Source organism: Pseudophryne corroboree, chromosome 12, assembly GCF_028390025.1.
Source record: "Pseudophryne corroboree isolate aPseCor3 chromosome 12, aPseCor3.hap2, whole genome shotgun sequence".
NCBI classification, from domain to species: Eukaryota; Metazoa; Chordata; class Amphibia; order Anura; family Myobatrachidae; genus Pseudophryne; species Pseudophryne corroboree.
The window spans coordinates 1362708-1387061 of NC_086455.1; the positions used below are offsets into that span (position 1 = coordinate 1362708).

The 24354-nt window shown below is 53.2% G+C and overlaps 1 protein-coding gene across 1 annotated transcript; it reads right to left on the minus strand.

Moving 5' to 3' along the window:
* Window positions 1-340: 340 nt before the first annotated feature.
* On the minus strand, window positions 341-22620 carry EFNA1 (ephrin A1). Its single transcript, XM_063946630.1, has 5 exons — window positions 22481-22620; window positions 2103-2398; window positions 1545-1610; window positions 1325-1375; window positions 341-1079 (listed from the first exon to the last, which is right to left on the minus strand). Exons 1-5 carry the CDS (start codon window positions 22576-22578, stop codon window positions 958-960), a joined length of 633 nt encoding a protein of 210 aa, XP_063802700.1. The 5' UTR covers window positions 22579-22620; the 3' UTR covers window positions 341-957.
* Between the last annotated feature and the right edge of the window lie 1734 nt (window positions 22621-24354).

The window sequence follows — 24354 nt, forward strand, 5'->3', positions numbered from 1 at the left end:
CACGTTTGGGTTCCTGACGTGAACTAAACTTTTATTCTACCATGATTGGCTTGCACCTTTTCTCCGCCTGCAGCACATGGAGGACGTGAGGGTCAGCTCTGGAGTTTACTGCCAGAACAGCCTGTCCCGGACATCTGGCCAATACCTGAGATCTGCTACAGCGACATCTTACCCCTAGAACGTATATTGCATTATAATATAATAATCCTCGGCCTTTAGCTTGTAGATACCCTTTCCGGATGCTGGTGACAGCGCGGTGGGTGTATTCTCCTATCTGCTGTGTCTGTGTGCGCCTGGCGTCACCCTCATCCGTTATCAGACACAAAAAGAAAAAGCAAAATATTCCAATTCTGTTTTATTAGAGAACATAAAAAAAACTCCAGTTGTATAAAAGCGGATATTTCCTTCCTGTACAAATATACACATTCCCATTCACTCCTCCCGATGAGAGTCCGATATCTGACCGTTCCTGGGATCTTCTGGCCAAATATCCGTTCCAGTATTGGGGGGGTAGCTGATGGGGAACAGCTAGTCTCTGATACAGTGAACTCAGAAAGGTCTCTATAAATATACTCTATAAATTTTGATTTACATATATACATAAAGCTACACTATAGAACCTCCTGGTGAGGAGGAAATACTGTCACAAGATTTGCTGCCGCAATCCCACTTCTGACACCATCTCATAGAGATATCCGGGGGGTGGGGCGGGAGGCAGATCTCTGCCTGCGAGGTTCTGCTGAGATATTCACCCTCCCCCCGTGCCAGACAGTCCCGCGTCCACCCGTGGGCGCGGCCTCCGTGGAAAGTGCACGTTTGTCACGTCTCTTTGGCTACATAAACACTGTGTGCGTCTTCTAGACAAGGTGTGTTCTTTGGTCATCCGTCTGTGAGACCCGTCACGCCGAGGGACCCTGGGCCACCCTCTTCTGTACATATCGGGCGAGGTCCCTTGCATCAGAGTCCCAGGCTCAGGAGTACAGGCACCAAGAGTCCCATGAAGGCGAGGGAGGCGGTCCTGCTGGCAGAGTTTTGGGCTACGCTCCTCAGGACCCCTGGAAGCGCCACCGCCGGCTCATCTAGAGAGAGGAAAGACTGTGTGAGACCCTCAGCAAACAACATCTGCAATCCCCCCATCTTTAGGTCAGGTGACCTCTTCTACTAATTCCCTCTGCAGCAGGGAGTGGACGGATTGCAGCATCTGGTCCTGATTTGGGGGGATTATGGAAGGATGGGCGGGTGATAGTCTGCAGGTCTCCCAGGACCAGTATATGTAGAGCTGGCCAGGAGCCTCGTATCTGATTACAGCGGGAGAGGGGCTTACCTGCGAGGGGTCTGCCTCCTGCCGTATGTACATTGGTAGCCGGCTGCTGAGCTGTGGAGAGAGGAGACAGCAGGATGAGTGTACGTGCAGATGTTACACTGAGACCCCCAGCCGCCCTCCCAAATGCTTGTACATTCTCCGGCCAGCTCTAGCGCATATTCCCTGCCAGCGACATAAAGCCAGGAGCTAACACTCTGCCCGGAGCCCCGCGTATACTTACTGGCTTTGCCGGCTACGTTGACCCTTAGCTTCAGGCAGGACTCTCCGTGGTGGTGGATCGGTTTGGCTGTAAGGAGAAGAAGCAGATGTTACAAAGAGCAGAAGATAGGAGACAGCAGCCGCACAGCAGACAATAGGAGGGCGACCGCCGTCACCTCAAACAATGCGCAGAGGCGAGACAATATCCCGGCAGGAACCCCCCCCCCCCCTCTTCCCGTAGATGTTTTTGGGAATTGTTGCAGTGTCTTGTGCAGGAGATTCCTAGCTCTGACGAAGCCTCCAGAGATCCTCCTCCGTGTCCCGGCACACCTAGCTCGCTTGTAGAGACAGGCTCACCCCCCCCCTGGTTCGTCCTGCCCATGCATGTGCCCTGTCTCCTGCCAGCAGAGACTCGTGTCTCCGTAACAAAGGGAAGGGGATTACAGGCAGGATCCCCCATAACACAGCTGTGTGTATACCCCCAGAGACATTGGACAAATCTACTGTACACCCCCCTGACCCAGTGAGCTGACAGTCTAATGACAGAGACCCGGAGCCACAGAGTCAGGCACATACTTACAGATATAGTAGTAGCTGTGTCCCTCCTTGAACTCCTTCCCCAGGCTGAAGGGACTGTACTTCTGGAACTTCTCTCGTAGCTTCTCCGGCCCGTGGGGGGCGAAGGGATTGTTACACTCCCAGCGCACCTGGTTTTTGGAGAGCGGTTTGCAGGTTTCGTACTCCTCCAAGTCTACCAAGAACAGGGTATACCGTTCCACGGTGTGCCCCGAAACGCTGTCATCTTCGTAATGCGGGCACACAATGTCCAGATAGCCATTGAGCCGTACTTCCACGCTGTAGTCATCCCAGAGGAACCTGCAGACAGAGAGAAGGTGTTAGGTGCATCCAGTAACCACCTCGCTGTATCTCACCACTTGGAGGACTTTTATTGCCCAATTACCCCAAACAAACAGGCCCAGGGCTGTAACTCCCGGCCCCCAGCGTGTGATGGGCTCTGTAACCTAGGTGTGAGGTCATGCTGGGGAAGGGGAGTGACACGCTGATAAACACGGCTTCTCCTAGCGAGTCTCATGGCCCCAAGCTGCAGCTGCGGCTCCGGGTGATGAAAAGTGTTTCTGCGTAATAATGAGTCACGTCAGCCAGCTGTGAGCCCCACAGTCAGGACACATGCGATACAGAACACGGTACACGTATGATGAGCCAGTCACGTCAGCCAGCTGTGAGCCCCACAGTCAGGACACATGTGATACAGAACACGGTACACGTATGATGAGCCAGTCACGTCAGCCAGCTGTGAGCCCCACAGTCAGGACACATGTGATACAGAACACGGTACACGTATGATGAGCCAATCACGTCAGCCAGCTGTGAGCCCCACAGTCAGGACACATGTGATACAGAACACGGTACACGCATGATGAGCCAATCACGTCAGCCAGCTGTGAGCCCCACAGTCAGGACACATGCGATACAGAACACGGTACACGTATGATGAGCCAGTCATGTCAGCCAGCTGTGAGTCCCACAGTCAGGACACATGTGATACAGAACACAGTACACGTATGATGAGCCAGTCACGTCAGCCAGCTGTGAGCCCCACAGTCAGGACACATGTGATACAGAACACGGTACACGTATGATGAGCCAGTCACGTCAGCCAGCTGTGAGCCCCACAGTCAGGACACATGACACAGAACACTGTATACCTATAGTGCACGTATGATGAGTCTCTGTCAGACAGATGCGGTGTGAGCAGTCAGGGTACATGCAGTACACGTATAGAGAACAGATAGTGATGAAACAGGTAACATCCCGGTGTCAGGTGGGAATATCTCTGCCTCACCCTGCAGCTTACACAATGATCACAGGATGTCAGGACTCCATCACCCTCACAGCCCTGCCCAGGGAGACTGCCCCCTCCATCACCCTCACAGCCCTGCCCGGGGAGACCGTCCCCTCCTCCATCACCCTCACAGCCCTGCCCAGGGAGACCGCCCCCCCTCCATCACCCTCACAGCCCTGCCCAGGGAGACCGCCCCCTCCATCACCCTCACAGCCCTGCCCGGGGAGACCGTCCCCTCCTCCATCACCCTCACAGCCCTGCCCAGGGAGACCGCCCCCCTCCATCACCCTCACAGCCCTGCCCAGGGAGACCGCCCCCCCTCCATCACCCTCACAGCCCTGCCCAGGGAGACCGTCCCCCCTCCTCCATCACCCTCACAGCCCTGCCCGGGGGGAGATCATCCCCCCCTCCATCACCCTCACAGCCCTGCCCAGGGAGACCGTCCCCTCCTCCATCACCCTCACAGCCCTGCCCAGGGAGAACGTCCCCCCTCCATCACCCTCACAGCCCTGCCCAGGGAGACCGTCCCCTCCTCCATCACCCTCACAGCCCTGCCGGGGGGAGACCGTCCCCTCCTCCATCACCCTCACAGCCCTGCCCAGGGAGACCGTCCCCCCCTCCATCACCCTCACAGCCCTGCCCAGGGAGACCGTCCCCTCCTCCATCACCCTCACAGCCCTGCCCAGGGAGACCGTCCCCTCCTCCATCACCCTCACAGCCCTGCCGGGGGGAGACCGTCCCCTCCTCCATCACCCTCACAGCCCTGCCCAGGGAGACCGTCCCCCCCTCCATCACCCTCACAGCCCTGCCCAGGGAGACCGTCCCCTCCTCCATCACCCTCACAGCCCTGCCGGGGGGAAACCGTCCCCTCCATCACCCTCACTGCCCTGCCCAGGGAGACCGTCCCCCCCCCCCTCCATCACCCTCACAGCCCTGCCCGGGGGGAGATCGTCCCCCCCTCCATCACCCTCACAGCCCTGCCCAGGGAGACCGTCCCTTCCATCACCCTCACAGCCCTGCCGGGGGGAGACCGTCCCGTCCATCACCCTCACAGCCCTGCCCAGGGAGACCGTCCCCCCCCCTCCATCACCCTCACAGCCCTGCCCGGGTGGAGATCGTCCCCTCCTCCATCACCCTCACAGCCCTGCCGGGGGGAGACCGTCCCCCCCCTCCATCACCCTCACAGCCCTGCCCAGGGAGACCGTCTCCCCCTCCATCACCCTCACAGCCCTGCCCTGGGGGAGACCGTCCCCCCCTCCATCACCCTCACAGCCCTGCCCGGGTGGAGATCGTCCCCTCCTCCATCACCCTCACAGCCCTGCCGGGGGGAGACCGTCCCCCCCTCCATCACCCTCACAGCCCTGCCCAGGGAGACCGTCCCCCCCTCCATCACCCTCACAGCCCTGCCCTGGGGGAGACCGTCCCCCCCTCCATCACCCTCACAGCCCTGCCCGGGGGGAGACCGCCCCCCCCCCTCCATCACCCTCACAGCCCTGCCGGGGGGAGACCGTCCCCCCCTCCATCACCCTCACAGCCCTGCCCAGGGAGACCGTTTCCCCCTCCATCACCCTCACAGCCCTGCCCTGGGGGAGACCGTCCCCTCCTCCATCACCCTCACAGCCCTGCCCGGGGGGAGACCGCCCCCCCCCCCCCTCCATCACCCTCACAGCCCTGCCCGGGGAGACCGTCCCTTCCATCACCCTCACAGCCCTGCCGGGGGGAGACCGTCCCCTCCTCCATCACCCTCACAGCCCTGCCCAGGGAGACCGTCCCCTCCTCCATCACCCTCACAGCCCTGCCCAGGGAGACCGTCCCCTCCTCCATCACCCTCACAGCCCTGCCCGGGGAGACCGTCCCCTCCTCCATCACCCTCACAGCCCTGCCCGGGGAGACCGTCCCCTCCTCCATCACCCTCACAGCCCTGCCCGGGGAGACCGTCCCCTCCTCCATCACCCTCACAGCCCTGCCCGGGGGAGACAGTCCCCTCCATCACCCTCACAGCCCTGCCCAGGGGGAGACCGTCCCCCCTCTATCACCCTCACAGCCCTGCCCAGGGAGACCATCCCCTCCTCCATCACCCTCACAGCCCTGCCCAGGGAGACCGCCCCCCCCCCCTCCATCACCCTCACAGCCCTGCCCGGGGGGAGATCGTCGTCCCCCCCCCCTCCATCACCCTCACAGCCCTGCCCGGGGGGAGATCGTCCCCCCCTCCATCACCCTCACAGCCCTGCCCCGGGAGACCGTCCCCTCCTCCATCACCCTCACAGCCCTGCCCAGGGAAACAGTCCCCTCCTCCATCACCCTCACAGGCCTGCCCAGGGAGACCGTCCCCTCCTCCATCACCCTCACAGCCCTGCCCAGGGAGACCGTCCCTTCCATCACCCTCACAGCCCTGCCGGGGGGAGACCGTCCCCTCCATCACCCTCACAGCCCTGCCCAGGGAGACCGTCCCCTCCTCCATCACCCTCACAGCCCTGCCCAGGGAGACCATCCCCCACTCCATCACCCTCACAGCCCTGCCCTGGGGGAGACCGCCCCCCCCTCCATCACCCTCACAGCCCTGCCGGGGGGAGACCGTCCCCTCCATCACCCTCACAGCCCTGCCCAGGGAGACCGTCCCCTCCTCCATCACCCTCAAAGCCCTGCACAGGGAGACCATCCCCTCCTCCATCACCCTCACAGCCCTGCCCGGGGGGAGATCGTCTCCCCCCCCCCCTCCATCACCCTCACAGCCCTGCCCGGGGGGAGATCGTCCCCCCCTCCATCACCCTCACAGCCTTGCCCAGGGAGACCGTCCCCTCCTCCATCACCCTCACAGCCCTGCCCAGGGAAACCGTCCCCTCCTCCATCACCCTCACAGCCCTGCCCGGGAAGACCGTCCCCTCCTCCATCACCCTCACAGCCCTGCCCGGGGGGGGAGACCACCCCCTCCATCACCCTCACAGCCCTGTCCGGGGGGGGGGGAGACCGTCCCCTCCATCACCCTCTCAGCCCTGCCCAGGGAGACCGTCCCCTCCATCCATCACCCTCACAGCCCTGCCCGGGGGGAGGGAGAGACCGTTGTCCTCTCCATCACCCTCACAGCCCTGCCCGGGGAGACCGTCCCCTCCTGGGCTCTATCAAGGCCCTACCACCATTATTCCCTTAGATTGCAAGCTCTTTAGCTCACGTCCTATTTCCCCCACCAGAGCGAGACCTGGCCTTACAGTGGAAGCCTGAAAGCTCATTGTGCCATGGTCCCCCATATACTATTTAGACTGTCAGCTCTTGTGGACAGTATTTCATTATAACATAACGGTGCTGGAGATCAGATAACCTTTGGTGTCACACATGTCATCATTATCCTGCTACTACCAGCCCCAGGTGCTAAACATCACATCCTCATTATCCTGGGCCCCCCAGCCAGACAGCGCGTCTCCACCTCATGCTGCTACAGCCATCAGGTCACAGAGACGTGTCACACGGGGGCCAGTAAATCTGACACCAGGCATGAAGCCTGCGCCCTGGAGAGAGGTCAGACAGGCCCCTGGCACGTCACCAACACACATGGCGGGGAGTGATTCCTTTTACTGGACGGCGCCATTGTTACCTGTAGCCCATCTGTACTACAGGAACAGCCCAGGAGCAGTTCCACCATCTATAATGGGAGACCAGAGTGCGTCGTCCTGTGAGAAGGGCAGGGAAAGTCTCAGGCCCTGACAGGGGCCTACAGGCCTGCTCCATCCCAGGGACCCAGCGGAGGTAAAGGACCCTACCAGTGGTGGGAGAGGGGCAGTGCCCGCAGCAGGTAACCCGGGGCTTATCACCAGATAGGGCAGGCTGCAGTGTGGGTGATGGGGCAGGCTGCAGACCCCACCAGTGCTGGGAGAGGGGGTAGTGCCCGCAGCAGGTAACGTATCACTAGATAGGGCAGGCTGCAGTGTGGGTGATGGGGCAGGCTGCAGACCCCACCAGTGCTGGGAGAGGGGGCAGTGCCCGCAGCAGGTAACCCCGGGCTTATTACCAGATAGGGCAGACTGCAGTGTGGGTGATGGGGCAGGCTGCAGACCCCACCAGTGCTGGGAGAGGGGGCAGTGCCCGCAGCAGGTAACCCCGGGCTTATTACCAGATAGGGCAGACTGCAGTGTGGGTGATGGGGCAGGCTGCAGACCCCACCAGTGCTGGGAGAGGGGGTAGTGCCCGCAGCAGGTAACCCCAGGCTTATTACCAGATAGGGCAGGCTGCAGACCCCACCAGTGCTGGGAGAGGGGGCAGTGCCCGCAGCAGGTAACCCCAGGCTTATTACCAGATAGGGCAGGCTGCAGACCCCACCAGTGCTGGGAGAGGGGGCAGTGCCCGCAGCAGGTAACCCCAGGCTTATTACCAGATAGGGCAGGCTGCAGACCCCACCAGTGCTGGGAGAGGGGGCAGTGCCCGCAGCAGGTAACCCCAGGCTTATTACCAGATAGGGCAGGCTGCAGACCCCACCAGTGCTGGGAGAGGGGGCAGTGCCCGCAGCAGGTAACCCCAGGCTTATTACCAGATAGGGCAGGCTGCAGACCCCACCAGTGCTGGGAGAGGGGGTAGTGCCCGCAGCAGGTAACCCCAGGCTTATTACCAGATAGGGCAGACTGCAGACCCCACCAGTGCTGGGAGAGGGGGTAGTGCCCGCAGCAGGTAACCCCAGGCTTATTACCAGATAGGGCAGACTGCAGACCCCACCAGTGCTGGGAGAGGGGGCAGTGCCCGCAGCAGGTAACCCTGATAGGGCAGGCTGCAGTGTGGGTTTAGGCTGCTCTCCCAGTTCTGTGTTTGCTCTCACCAAGGCCGTATTGTGGCAGCTACTCCCCTGTTTACAGCAGAGCGTATTGTCTCCAGACGGGGGGAGGGACGGGCATGAAGAGCGGCCTTTGTTCTGGAAATTCATTTCATCCTAATGAAGCCCTATTAACGAGTACAAGTGCCACTTGATAATGTAGAAAGTGCTCGGCCAAACAACACCACCTCTTCTGTTGTCATTGGCGTGATATCTGACGGCGCCAGAGCGTCACGCCGTAGCCAGGGCCAACATTCACTTCTGTGGTGTGTACACAGGCCCTTACCGTGCAACATCCACAGGACCTGGGCAGGAGGACTCCCCCCAGCAGTGTCCCCTGAGCAGTCTGCATCATGTATCTCCCCTCCTCGCCCACAGTACAGCATCGTCCCCTCCTCGCCCACAGTCCAGCATCCCCCCTGCCCCCTCTCCCACAGTCCAGCATCCCCCCCACCCCCAGTACAGCAACGTCCCCCCCTACCCACTCACCCATGGTACAGCTTTGTCCACCCCGCCCCCTCACCCACAGTACAGCATCCCCCCCCCACACAATCCAGCATCGTCCCCCCCTGCTCCCTCACCCACAGTACAGCATCCCCCCCACCACCCACAATCCAGCATCCCCCCGCCTGCCCCCTCACCCACAGTACAGCATCGTCCCCCCCTGCTCCCTCACCCACAGTACAGCATCCCACCCACAATCCAGCATCCCCCCGCCTGCCCCCTCACCCACAGTACAGCATCGTCCCCCCCTGCTCCCTCACCCACAGTACAGCATCCCCCCCACCACCCACAATCCAGCATCCCCCCGCCTGCCCCCTCACCCACAGTACAGCATCGTCCCCCCCTGCTCCCTCACCCACAGTACAGCATCCCCCCCACCACCCACAATCCAGCATCCCCCCGCCTGCCCCCTCACCCACAGTACAGCATCGTCCCCCCCTGCTCCCTCACCCACAGTACAGCATCCCCCCCACCACCCACAATCCAGCATCCCCCCGCCTGCCCCCTCACCCACAGTACAGCATTGTCCCCTCCTCGCCCACAGTCCAGAATCCCCCCTGCCCTCTCTCCCACAGTACAGCATCGTCCCCCCCTGCCCCCTCACCCACAGTACAACATAGTGCCCCCCTACCCCCTCACCCACAGTACAACATAGTGTCCTCCTACCCCCTCACCCACAGTACAACATAGTGCCCCCCTGCCCCCTCACCCACAGTACAACATAGTGCCCCCTCACCCACAGTACAACATAGTGCCCCCCTACCCCCTCACCCACAGTACAACATAGTGCCCCCCTACCCCCTCACCCACAGTACAACATAGTGCCCCCCTACCCCCTCACCCACAGTACAACATAGTGCCCCCCTACCCCCTCACCCACAGTACAACATAGTGCCCCCTCACCCACAGTACAACATAGTGCCCCCTCACCCACAGTACAGCAGTGTATCCTATACTACCCTCTCACCTCCACACTCCTGTCATTGCCCCAGATACCTCGTGCCTCCCTTGTCAGTATTTACAATCTGGGGCAGGTCTGCACAGCTCTGAGGCCTGACATTCCTGCCAGAAACTGGTAATTCCACTATTCACTAACTTCATCCAGTAACCTGACCTTATCCAGCGGCTGATGCCTGAGATAAGCCCCCTGGTCTCACACATGGCCCCCCCCCCCCCACAGGGCTCACACATAAACCCCCCCCCCCCCCCCCCCTCCAGAGGCTGCCCCTGCACCCCCTCCCACCCCAGAGGCTGCCACAGGGGACTCACTTCTGTGTTTATGGAGAATTAAAATTCCCAACTAATCACATTTTACGCTAAAGCCAAAAATCATTACAGCCTAGCTGCCGGAGCCAAGTAGATTGCAAGCTCCTGGGAGTAGCTGGGAATGTAATGGTAGGGGAGTGGCGGACGGGCTGTCTGCCTGCAGGGCCTGTACATCAGTCAGCTGACTGGGCTGTTCTGTGAGAAGATTATGGATGTACACCATGGCCCTCATTCCGAGTTGTTCGCTCGCAAGGCGATTATAGCAGAGTTACACACGCTAAGCCGCCGCCTACTGGGAGTGAATCTAAACATCTTAAATGTGCGACCGATGTATTCGCAATATTGCGATCAAAACCGAGTTAGCAGTTTCTGAGTAACTCCAGACTTACTCTGCCTGTGCGATCAATTCAGTGCTTTTCGGTCCCGGCTGACGTCATAAACACACCCAGCGTTCGCCCAAGCACTCCCACCGTTTCTCCAGACACGCCTGCGTTTTTTCCGGAAACGGTAGCGTTTCCTGCCACACGCCCCTAAAACGCCGTACATCCGCCCAGTAACACCCATTTCCTGTCAATCACAATGCGTTCTCCGGAGCGACGAAAAAGCCGTGAGTAAAATTACTTTCTTCTTAGTAAAGTTACTTGACGCATGCGCAGTGCGAACATTACGCATGCGCACTAAGAGAATTCTCACTGCGATGCGATGAAAAATACCGAGCGAACAACTCGGAATGAGGGCCCATGTTACATGGCGAGTGCTTCACACCGTGCTAGAAACTACAGCGCTCATAGCCTGGCCCCGTGCCCGGGAATGGGGAGAGGGGGGGGCTATTCCTGCTCGGAGAGGAGGCTTCCTGACCAGCCTTCCTGGAGGAACAAGCCGTCCGAGTACCCCGGTGCTACACCAGTACTATCCGGTTACTATACTGTGCCATCAGAGTACCCCGGTGCTACACCAGCACTACCCAGTTACTATACTGTGCCGTCCGAGTACCCCGGTGCTACACCAGCACTACCCAGTTACTATACTGTGCCATCCGAGTACCCCGGTGCTACACCAGTACTACCCGGTTACTATACTGTGCCATCCGAGTACCCCGGTGCTACACCAGCACTACCCGGTTACTATACTGTGCCATCCGAGTACCCCGGTGCTACACCAGCACTACCCGGTTACTATACTGTGCCATCCGAGTACCCCGGTGCTACACCAGCACTACCCAGTTACTATACTGTGCCATCCGAGTACCCCAGTGCTACACCAGCACTACCCAGTTACTATACTGTGCCATCCGAGTACCCCAGTGCTACACCAGCACTACCCAGTTACTATACTGTGCCATCCGAGTACCCCGGTGCTACACCAGCACTACCCGGTTACTATACTGTGCCATCCGAGTAACCCGGTGCTACACCAGTACTACCCAGTTCCTATACTGAGCCGTCCGAGTACCCCGGTGCTACACCAGTACTACCCGGTTACTATACTGTGCCATCCGAGTAACCCGGTGCTACACCAGCACTACCCATTTACTATACTGTGCCATCCGAGTAACCCGGTGCTACACCAGTACTACCCAGTTCCTATACTGAGCCGTCCGAGTACCCCGGTGCTACACCAGCACTACCCAGTTACTATACTGTGCCGTCCGAGTAACCCGGTGCTACACCAGTACTACCCAGTTACTATACTGTGCCATCCGAGTACCCCGGTGCTACACCAGTACTACCCAGTTACTATACTGTGCCATCCGAGTACCCCGGTGCTAGACCAGTACTACCGAGCTACTATACTGTGCCATCCGAGTACCCCGGTGCTAGACCAGTACTACCCAGCTACTGTACCATCCGAGTACCCCGGTGCTACCCCAGCACTACCCAGTTACTATATGTGCCGTCCGAGTACCCCTGAGCTACACCAGCACTACCCAGTTAATATACTGTGCCGTCTGAGTACCCCAGTGCTACACCAGCACTACCCAGTTACTATACTGTGCCATCCGAGTACCCCGGTGCTACACCAGTACTGTCCAGTTACTATACTGTGCCACACAGTACCCCGGTACTACACCAGTACTGTCCAGTTACTATACTGTGCAGCGCCGTACCGTACCCAGGTACCATACCAGTACTATCCGTTATTACTATGGAACAATACTACACAGCGCACACTACATAGATTGCACCTCCAGTAATGCAGAGTAATTCCTTCTGGGAGCCCTGGTAATAGTACAGTACACGTAATGCAGAGGAATGCATAGTACAGTACATATACAGTATAGTACACACTGTATAATACAGTACACACAATGCATAGTACAGTACATAATGCAGAGGAATGCATAGTACAGTATATACACAGTATAGTACACACTCTGTATAATACAGTACACATATAATGCATAGTACAGTACATAATGCAGAGGAATGTGTAGTACAGTACATACACAGTATAGTACACACTCCGTATAATACAGTACACACAATGCATAGTACAGTACATAATGCAGAGGAATGCATAGTACAGTATATACACAGTATAGTACACACTCCGTATAATACAGTACACACATAATGCATAGTACAGTACACAAAGCAGAGGAATGTGTAGTACAGTACATACACAGTATAGTACACACTCTGTATAATACAGTACACACATAATGCATAGTACAGTACATAATGCAGAGGAATGTGTAGTACAGTACATACACAGTATAGTACATGGAATGCATAGTACAGTGCATACACAGTATAGTACATGTAATGCATAGTACAGTACATACACAGTATAGTACATGTAATGCATAGTACAGTGCATACACAGTATAGTACATGTAATGCATAGTACAGTGCATACACAGTATAGTACATGGAATGCATAGTACAGTGCATACACAGTATAGTACATGGAATGCATAGTACAGTGCATACACAGTATAGTACATGGAATGCATAGTACAGTACATACACAGTATAGTACATGGAATGCATAGTACAGTACATACACAGTATAGTACATGGAATGCATAGTACAGTGCATACACAGTATAGTACATGGAATGGATAGTACAGTACATACACAGTATAGTACATGGAATGCATAGTACAGTGCATACACAGTATAGTACATGGAATGGATAGTACAGTACATACACAGTATAGTACATGGAATGCATAGTACAGTACATACACAGTATAGTACATGTAATGCATAGTACAGTGCATACACAGTATAGTACATGTAATGCATAGTACAGTGCATACACAGTATAGTACATGGAATGCATAGTACAGTGCATACACAGTATAGTACATGGAATGCATAGTACAGTGCATACACAGTATAGTACATGGAATGCATAGTACAGTGCATACACAGTATAGTACATGGAATGCATAGTACAGTACATACACAGTATAGTACATGGAATGCATAGTACAGTACATACACAGTATAGTACATGGAATGCATAGTACAGTGCATACACAGTATAGTACATGTAATGCATAGTACAGTGCATATACAGTATAGTACATGTAATGCATAGTACAGTACATACACAGTATAGTACATGTAATGCATAGTACAGTGCATACACAGTATAGTACATGTAATGCATAGTACAGTGCATACACAGTATAGTACATGTAATGCATAGTACAGTATAGTACATGTAATGCATAGTACAGTATAGTACATGGAATGCATAGTACAGTACATACTCAGTATAGTACATGTAATGCATAGTACAGTGCATACACAGTATAGTACATGTAATGGATAGTACAGTGCATACACAGTATAGTACATGGGCCCTCATTCCGAGTCGTTCGCTCGGTATATTTCATCGCATCGCAGTGAAATTCCGCTTAGTACGCATGCGCAATATTCGCACTGCGACTGCGCCAAGTAATTTAACAATGAAGATAGTATTTTTACTCACGGCTTTTTCTTCGCTCCGGCGATCGTAATGTGATTGACAGGAAATGGGTGTTACTGGGCGGAAAAACGGCGTTTCAGGGGCGTGTGGTTAAAAACGCTACCGTTTCCGGAAAAAACGCAGGAGTGGCCGGAGAAACGGAGGAGTGTCTGGGCGAACGCTGGGTGTGTTTATGACGTCAAACCAGGAACGACAAGCACTGAACTGATCGCAGATGCCGAGTAAGTCTGAAGCTACTCTGAAACTGCTAAGTAGTTTGTAATCGCAATATTGCGAATACATCGGTCGCAATTTTAAGAAGCTAAGATTCACTCCCAGTAGGCGGCGGCTTAGCGTGTGTAACTCTGCTAAAATCGCCTTGCGAGCGATCAACTCGGAATGAGGGCCATGGAATGCATAGTACAATGCATACACAGTGTAGTACATGTAATGGATAGTACATGTAATGCATAGTACAGTATAGTACATGTAATGCATAGTACAGTATAGTACATGTAATGCATAGTACAGTATAGTACATGTAATGCATAGTACAGTGCATACACAGTATAGTACATGTAATGCATAGTACAGTACGCACACGGTATAGTATAGAACACACAGTACAGTACACACATGAAATGCAGAGGAATCAGTACAGTACATGCAGTATGATATAGTACAGTACACATGTAATGCAGAGGAATGTATAGTACAGTACACACATGGTATAGTATAGTACACATAATGCATAGTACAGTACACACATGGTATAGTATAGAACACACAGTACACACATGTAATGCAGATCAGTACAGTACACACAGTATGATATAGTACAGTACACATGTAATGCAGAGGAATGTGTAGTACAGTACACACGGTATAGTACACATAATGCATAGTACAGTACACACATGGTATAGTATAGAACACACAGTACACACATGTAATGCAGAGGAATCAGTACAGTACACAGTATGATATAGTACAGTACACATGTGATGCAGAGGAATGTGTAGTACAGTACATACGCAGTATAGTATAGTACACACATGTATAGTATAGAACACACATGTAATGCAGAGGAATCAGTACAGTACACGCAGTATGATATAGTACACATGTAATGCAGAGGAATGTGTAGTACAGTACATACGCAGTATAGTATAGTACACATAATGCATAGTACAGTACACACATGGTATAGTATAGAACACACAGTACACACATGTAATGCAGAGGAATCCGTACAGTACACAGTATGATATAGTACAGTACACATGTAATGCAGAGGAATGTGTAGTACAGTACATACGCAGTATAGTACACGTAATGCATAGTACAGTACACACATGGTATAGTATAGAACACACATGTAATGCAGATCAGTACAGTACACAGTATGATATAGTACAGTACACATGTAATGCAGAGGAATGTGTAGTACAGTACACACACGGTATAGTACACATAATGCATAGTACACTACACACATGGTATAGTATAGAACACACAGTACACACATGTAATGTAGAGGAATCAGTACAGTACACACAGTATGATATAGTACAGTACACATGTAATGCAGAGGAATGTGTAGTACAGTACATACGCAGTATAGTACACGTAATGCATAGTACAGTACACACATGGTATAGTATAGTACACATAATGCATAGTACAGTACACACATGGTATAGTATACGTAATGCATAGTACAGTACACACATGGTATAGTATACGTAATGCATAGTACAGTACACACATGGTATAGTACACGTAATGCATAGTACAGTACACACATGGTATAGTATAGTACACGTAATGCTTAGTACAGTACACACATGGTATAGTACACGTAATGCATAGTACAGTACACACATGGTATAGTACACGTAATGCATAGTACAGTACACACATGGTATAGTACACGTAATGCATAGTACAGTACACACGGTATAGTATAGTACACACATGGTATAGTATAGTACACGTAATGCATAGTACAGTACACACATGGTATAGTATAGTACACGTAATGCATAGTACAGTACACACATGGTATAGTATAGTACACGTAATGCATAGTACAGTACACACATGGTATAGTATAGTACACGTAATGCATAGTACAGTACACACGGTATAGTATAGTACACGTAATGCATAGTACAGTAACACATGGTATAGTATACGTAATGCATAGTACAGTACACACGGTATAGTATAGTACACGTAATGCATAGTACAGTACACACATGGTATAGTATAGTATACGTAATGCATAGTACAGTACACACGGTATAGTATAGTACACGTAATGCATAGTACAGTGCACACATGGTATAGTATAGTACACGTAATGCATAGTACAGTACACACATGGTATAGTATAGTACATGTAATGCATAGTACAGTACACACATGGTATAGTATAGTACACGTAATGCATAGTACAGTACACACATGGTATAGTATAGTACACGTAATGCATAGTACAGTACACATGGTATAGTATAGTACACGTAATGCATAGTACAGTACACACATGGTATAGTATAGTACACGTAATGCATAGTACAGTACACATGGTATAGTATAGTACACGTAATGCATAGTACAGTACACATGGTATAGTATAGTACACGTAATGCATAGTACAGTACACACATGGTATAGTATAGTACACGTAATGCATAGTACAGTACACATGGTATAGTATAGTACACGTAATGCATAGTACAGTACACATGGTATAGTATAGTACACGTAATGCATAGTACAGTACACACTGTATAGTATAGTACACGTAATGCATAGTACAGTACACACAGTATAGTATAGTACACGTAATGCATAGTACAGTACACACATGGTATAGTATAGTACACGTAATGCATAGTACAGTACACACATGGTATAGTATAGTACACGTAATGCATAGTACAGTACACACATGGTATAGTATAGTACACGTAATGCATAGTACAGTACACATGGTATAGTATAGTACACGTAATGCATAGTACAGTACACATGGTATAGTATAGTACACGTAATGCATAGTACAGTACACATGGTATAGTATAGTACACGTAATGCATAGTACAGTACACACTGTATAGTATAGTACACGTAATGCATAGTACAGTACACACATGGTATAGTATAGTACACGTAATGCATAGTACAGTACACACATGGTATAGTATAGTACACGTAATGCATAGTACAGTACACACATGGTATAGTATAGAACACACAGTACAGTACAGCGTCTTGGGGCGTAGTTGGATAGTGTTTGGGGCTGGGTGTGAGAGTGTGTGTGGAGTGTTTATTGGAGACATCACAGAGAAGTCTGTGACAGGCCGGGTCAGCCTGAGCCCACAGCCCCTCTCCTAATACCCCTGTGGTGAGGCCATTATTACAGACACAGCTGGCCGCCCTGCAATGCCTTCCCCAAACAGATACCCCCTTCCCCCCTCCGCTCCCTCCCCCTCCGCTGCAGCCAGTGAAAGCAGGTATCAGGAGGGGGATAGCGCACACATTCTGCAGCGCTGTACAGGGAATATTTACATCACCGGCCGCAGCGCCAATCCGCCGTTGTGCCCTATGGGTGTTCAGATGTCTGACGGTACATGGCAACCGGCGCCAGTGGAAACACAGCAATATATATATATATATATATATATATATATATATATATATATATATATATATACATACACATACATACATACATACATACATACATACATACACATATACATACACATATATATACATGCAGGACCTATATACACTATAATACCATACAGGGCCTATATACAGCATTGTATATACACCATACAGGGCCTATATACACCAAACAGGGCCTATATACTATTATACCATACAGGGCCTATATACAGCATTGTATATACACCATACAGGACCTATATACCATACAGGAAAAATATACAGCATTGTATATACACCATACAGGGCCTATATACAGCATTGTATATACACACCATACAGGGCCTATATACAGCATTGTATATACACACCATACAGGGCCTATAGGACACCCGCCTGATGTATGGTGTATATACACTATGTAGAGGATAGATAGATAGATAGATAGATAGATAGATAGATAGATAGATAGAACACTCTGGTATCCGGCTGGGGGTTACAGTAAGTGACGGAGGGTGAGTATTTCCCAGCACCTGCCCTGGGGTTGAGCAATGGTGAGTCAGACCCCATGGGGGGAGGTAACGGGGGGCGCACACTAATGTATGATCCATGTGTCACTGACCAGGAAACTACACCGTGCTGCAACACAGCTGCAGACCATCCCACCCGCACCAGGGAGACACTGTACACAGCGCAACAAGTACTGCAGACCATCCCACCCGCACCAGGGAGACACTGTACACAGCGCAACAAGTACTGCAGACCATCCCACCCGCACCAGGGAGACACTGTACACAGCGCAACAAGTACTGCAGACCATCCCACCCGCACCAGGGAGACACTGTACACAGCGCAACAAGTACTGCAGACCATCCCACCCGCACCAGGGAGACACTGTACACAGCGCAACAAGTACTGCAGACCATCCCACCCGCACCAGGGAGACACTGTACACAGCGCAACAAGTACTGCAGACCATCCCACCCGCACCAGGGAGACACTGTACACAGCGCAACAAGTACTGCAGACCATCCCGCCCGCACCAGGGAGACCCTGTACACAGCGCAACAACTACTGCAGACCATCCCGCCCGCACCAGGGAGACCCTGTACACAGCGCAACAACTACTGCAGACCATCCCGCCCGCACCAGGGAGACCCTGTACACAGCGCAACAACTACTGCAGACCATCCCGCCCGCACCAGGGAGACCCTGTACACAGCGCAACAACTACTGCAGACCATCCCGCCCGCACCAGGGAGACACTGTACACAGCGCAACAAGTGCTGCAGACCATCCCACCCGCACCAGGGAGACCCTGTACACAGCGCAACAACTACTGCAGACCATCCCACCCGCACCAGGGAGACACTGTACACAGCGCAACAAGTGCTGCAGACCATCCCACCCGCACCAGGGAGACCCTGTACACAGCGCAACAAGTGCTGCAGACCATCCCACCCGCACCAGGGAGACACTGTACACAGCGCAACAAGTACTGCAGACCATCCCACCCGCACCAGGGAGACACTGTACACAGCGCAACAAGTGCTGCAGACCATCCCACCCGCACCAGGGAGACACTGTACACAGCGCAACAAGTACTGCAGACCATCCCACCCGCACCAGGGAGACACTGTACACAGCGCAACAAGTGCTGCAGACCATCCCACCCGCACCAGGGAGACACTGTACACAGCGCAACAAGTGCTGCAGACCATCCCACCCGCACCAGGGAGACACTGTACACAGCGCAACAAGTACTGCAGACCATCCCACCCGCACCAGGGAGACACTGTACACAGCGCAACAAGTGCTGCAGACCATCCCACCCGCACCAGGGAGACCCTGTACACAGCGCAACAAGTACTGCAGACCATCCCACCCGCACCAGGGAGACCCTGTACACATCGCAACAACTACTGCAGACCATCCCGCCCGCACCAGGGAGACCCTGTACACATCGCAACAACTACTGCAGACCATCCCGCCCGCACCAGGGAGACACTGTACACATCGCAACAACTACTGCAGACCATCCCACCCGCACCAGGGAGACACTGTACACAGCGCAACAACTACTGCAGACCATCCCGCCCGCACCAGGGAGACCCTGTACACAGCGCAACAACTACTGCAGACCATCCCACCCGCACCAGGGAGACCCTGTACACAGCGCAACAACTACTGCAGACCATCCCACCCGCACCAGGGAGACCCTGTACACAGCGCAACAACTACTGCAGACCATCACTCCTGTACCAGAAGGCACTGCATAACAAATACTGCAGAACATTGCAGCACTAATGCATGTACAAGAAGTAGTGCAGAACATTGCATGGATGCCAGCAGGACAGTAAGCACACAGCATTTCACAGCAGCACTGCAGGACAGTAAGCACACAGCATATCACAGCAGCACAGTAAGCACACTGCATATCACAGCAGCACTGCAGGACACTAAGCACACAGCATTTCACAGCAGCACTGCAGGACACTAAGCACACAGCATATCACAGCAGCACTGCAGGACACTAAGCACACAGAATATCACAGCAGCACTGCAGTACAGTAAGCACACTGCATATCACAGCAGCACTGCAGGACACTAAGCACACTGCATATCACAGCAGCACAGTAAGCACACTGCATATCACAGCAGCACTGCAGGACACTAAGCACACTGCATATCACAGCAGCACTGCAGTACAGTAAGCACACTGCATATCACAGCAGCACTGCAGGACACTAAGCACACTGCATATCACAGCAGCACTGCAGTACAGTAAGCACACTGCATATCACAGCAGCACTGCAGGACACTAAGCACACAGAATATCACAGCAGCACTGCAGTACAGTAAGCACACAGCATATCACAGCAGCACTGCAGGACACTAAGCACACAGCATATAACAGCAGCACACAGCATTTCACAGCAGCACTGCAGGACACTAAGCACACAGCATATAACAGCAGCACACAGCATTTCACAGCAGCACTGCAGGACACTAAGCACACAGCATATCACAGCAGCACTGCAGGACAGTAAGCACACAGTATTTCACAGCAGCACTGCAGGACACTAAGCACACAGAATATCACAGCATTTCACAGCAGCACACTAAGCACACAGCATATCACAGCAGCACTGCAGGACACTAAGCACACAGCATATCACAGCAGCACACTAAGCACACTGCATATCACAGCAGCACAGTAAGCACACTGCATATCACAGCAGCACTGCAGGACAGTAAGCACACTGCATATCACGGCAGCACTGCAGGACACTAAGCACACAGCATGTCACAGCAGCACTGCAGGACACTAAGCACACAGCATTTCACGGCAGCACACTAAGCACACAGGATTTCACGGCAGCACTGCAGGACACTAAGTACACAGCATATCACGGCATCACTGCAGGACACTAAGCACACAGCATTTCACGGCAGCACTGCAGGACAGTAAGCACACTGCATATCACGGCAGCACTGCAGGACACTAAGCACACAGCATGTCACAGCAGCACTGCAGGACACTAAGCACACAGCATTTCACGGCAGCACACTAAGCACACAGGATTTCACGGCAGCACTGCAGGACACTAAGTACACAGCATATCACGGCATCACTGCAGGACACTAAGCACACAGCATTTCACGGCAGCACTGCAGGACAGTAAGCACACAGCATATCACAGCAGCACTGCAGGACAGTAAGCACACAGCATATCACAGCAGCACATTACTGTTAGAGATGTGGGACATACTAGCGTTACCACTGCAGGATATTGCACAGATTCCCAACAAAGTACTGCAGAACATCACACTGATGCCAGGAGCATACGGAGCGTAGCAAAACATCTTTCAAGGCATACTACTACCTATATTGCAGAACATTCCACTGACACCTGTATGATTGCAGAGCATTGCACGACACCAGTATGATTGCAGAGCATTGCACCGACTCCAGTATGATTGCAGAGCATTTCACTGACACAAGTTTAACTTCAGGAGGATTCAGTATAATATCCCGGCTGACGAGGTGCTGGCAGCGAGTCCCCTCGCCACAGGTTCTATTCTCCCATTCACCCCCGGGTGGTGGGTCCACACCACCTCCCGCGTAGGAATACAGAGGAGCAGTCGGTATTCCAATCGCCGGCATTTTGCCGGCTGTCAGGTTTCCAGCGTGGGAATCCTGAACGCAAAGATCCCAACAGCCAGTATATTCACTACATCCCCAACATGGCATCACTCCCAGGACTGCAGGACATTGCACTGACACCAGTATGACTGCAGGACATTGCACCCAGGGCTGCAGGACATTGCACAGACACCAGTATGACTGCAGGACATTGCACAGACACCAGTATGACTGCAGGACATTGCACAGACACCAGTATGACTGCAGGACATTGCTCCCAGGGCTGCAGAACACTGCACTGACACCAGTATGACTGCAGAACATTGCACGGACACCAGTATGACTGCAGGACATTGCTCCCAGGGCTGCAGAACATTGCACTGACACCAGTATGACTGCAGGACATTGCACAGACACTAGTATGACTGCAGGACATTACTCCCAGGGCAGCAGGACATTGCACTCACACCAGTATGACTGCAGGACATCACTCCCAGGGCTGCAGGACATTGCACTCACACTAGTATGACTGCAGGACATCACTCCCAGGGCAGCAGGACATTGCACTCACACTAGTATGACTGCAGGACATCACTCCCAGGGCTGCAGGACATTGCACTCACACTGGTATGACTGCAGGACATCACTCCCAGGGCTGCAGGACATTGCACTCACACCAGTATGACTGCAGAACATCACTCCCAGGGCTGCAGGACATTGCACTCACACCAGTATGATTGCAGAACATCACTCCCAGGGCTGCAGGACATTGCACTCACCCCTTGTTTGAGCTGTTCCAGTACACAGTGGGAAAATCCGCAGTTGCAGACGCAGCCCAGACACAGAGGAGCAGCACCCAGCAGCCACACAGCTCCATCTCTCCCAGCCAGATCAGTCTGTGTAAGGGGAGGGAGCTCTCAGCCTTTTCTATGCCCCCTCCCCCTCCTGCTGCTGCTGCATAGTAATGAGGGGGACGGGCTTCAGCCCCTCCCTCCACTAGGACTGGGTTGTTGTCTGCAATCTCCTAGGGGGTCATTCCGAGTTGATCGCTCGCTAGCTAGTTTTATCAGCCGTGCAAACGCTATGCCGCCGCCCACTGGGAGTGTATCTTAGCTTGCAGAAGTGCGAACGTTTTTATCGCAGAGCGCCTGCTAATTTTTTTTGTGTAGTTTCGGAGTAGCTCAAAACCTACTCAGCGCTTGCGATCACTTCAGACTATTCAGTTCCGGATTTGATGTCACAAACCCGCCCTGCATTCGCCAAGCCACGCTTGCGTTTTTCCGAACACTCCCTGAAAACGGTCAATTGCCACCCAGAAACGGCCACTTCATGGCCCTCATTCCGAGTTGTTCGCTCGCAAGCTGCTTTTAGCAGCATTGGACACGCTAAGCCGCTGCCTACTGGGAGTGAATCTTAGCTTAGCAGAATTGCGAACGAAAGATTAGCAGAATTGCGAATAGACACTTTTTAGCAGTTTCTGAGTAGCTCCAGACTTACTCGGCATCTGCGATCAGTTCAGTCAGTTTCGTTCCAGGTTTGACGTCACAAACACTCCCAGCGTTCGGCCAGACACTCCCGCGTTTTTCCCAGAAACGGTAGCGTTTTTTCGCACACACCCATAAAACGCCAGTTTCCGCCCAGAAACACCCACTTCCTGTCAATCACATTACGATCACCAGAACGAAGAAAAAACCTCGTAATGCCGTGAGTAAAATACCTAACTGCATAGCAAATTTACTTGGCGCAGTCGCACTGCGGACATTGCGCATGCGCATTAGCGACTGATCGCTCCGTTGCGAGAAAAATATAACGAACTAACAACTCGGAATGACCCCCATGTCAATCACTCTGCGGCAACCAGTGCGACTGAAATGCATCGCTAGACCCTGTGCAAATCTGCATCGTTCGTTGTACCCGTACGTCGCGCGTGCGCATTGCGCCGCACTGCAGTTTTTTAGCCTGATCGCTGCGCTGCCAACAAATGCAGCTAGCGATCAACTCGGAATGACCACCTTGTGTCTCACAGTGCTGTGCTGGGGGGACTGTCTGATGGGGGTGGTGGTCTCTCCCTCCCAGGTGCCTGTCTCACAGTGCTGTGCTGGGGGGACTGTCTGATGGGGGTGGTGGTCTCTCCCTCCCAGGTGCCTGTCTCACAGTGCTGTGCTGGGGGAACTGTCTGATGGGGGTGGTGGTCTCTCCCTCCCAGGTGCCTGTCTCACAGTGATGTGCTGGGGGGACTGTCTGATGGGGGTGGTGGTCTCTCCCTCCCAGGTGCCTGTCTCACAGTGCTGTGCTGGAGGAACTGTCTGATGGGGGTGGTGGTCTCTCCCATGTGCCTGTCTCACAGTGCTGTGCTGGGGGAACTGTCTGATGGGGGTGGTGGTCTCTCCCAGGTGCCTGTCTCACACTGCTGTGCTGGGGGAACTGTCTGATGGGGGTGGTGGTCTCTCCCTCCCAGGTGCCTGTCTCACAGTGCTGTGCTGGGGGGACTGTCTGATGGGGGTGGTGGTCTCTCCCAGGTGCCTGTCTCACAGTGCTGTGCTGGGGGGACTGTCTGATGGGGGTGGTGGTCTCTCCCAGGTGCCTGTCTCACACTGCTGTGCTGGGGGAACTGTCTGATGGGGGTGGTGGTCTCTCCCAGGTGCCTGTCTCA

Bases quoted from the DNA above. Each gene is read 5' to 3' on its own strand.
- EFNA1 (XM_063946630.1), bottom strand. From the start codon at position 22,578: ATGGAGCTGTGTGGCTGCTGGGTGCTGCTCCTCTGTGTCTGGGCTGCG. The intron at 2,399-22,480 runs GTGAGTGCAATG...CTCTGTCTGCAG, and splicing joins TGGAACAGCTCAAACAAGGG to GTTCCTCTGGGATGACTACA. The intron at 1,376-1,544 runs GTAAGTATACGC...CTCTCTCCACAG, and splicing joins CAACGTAGCCGGCAAAGCCA to CTCAGCAGCCGGCTACCAAT.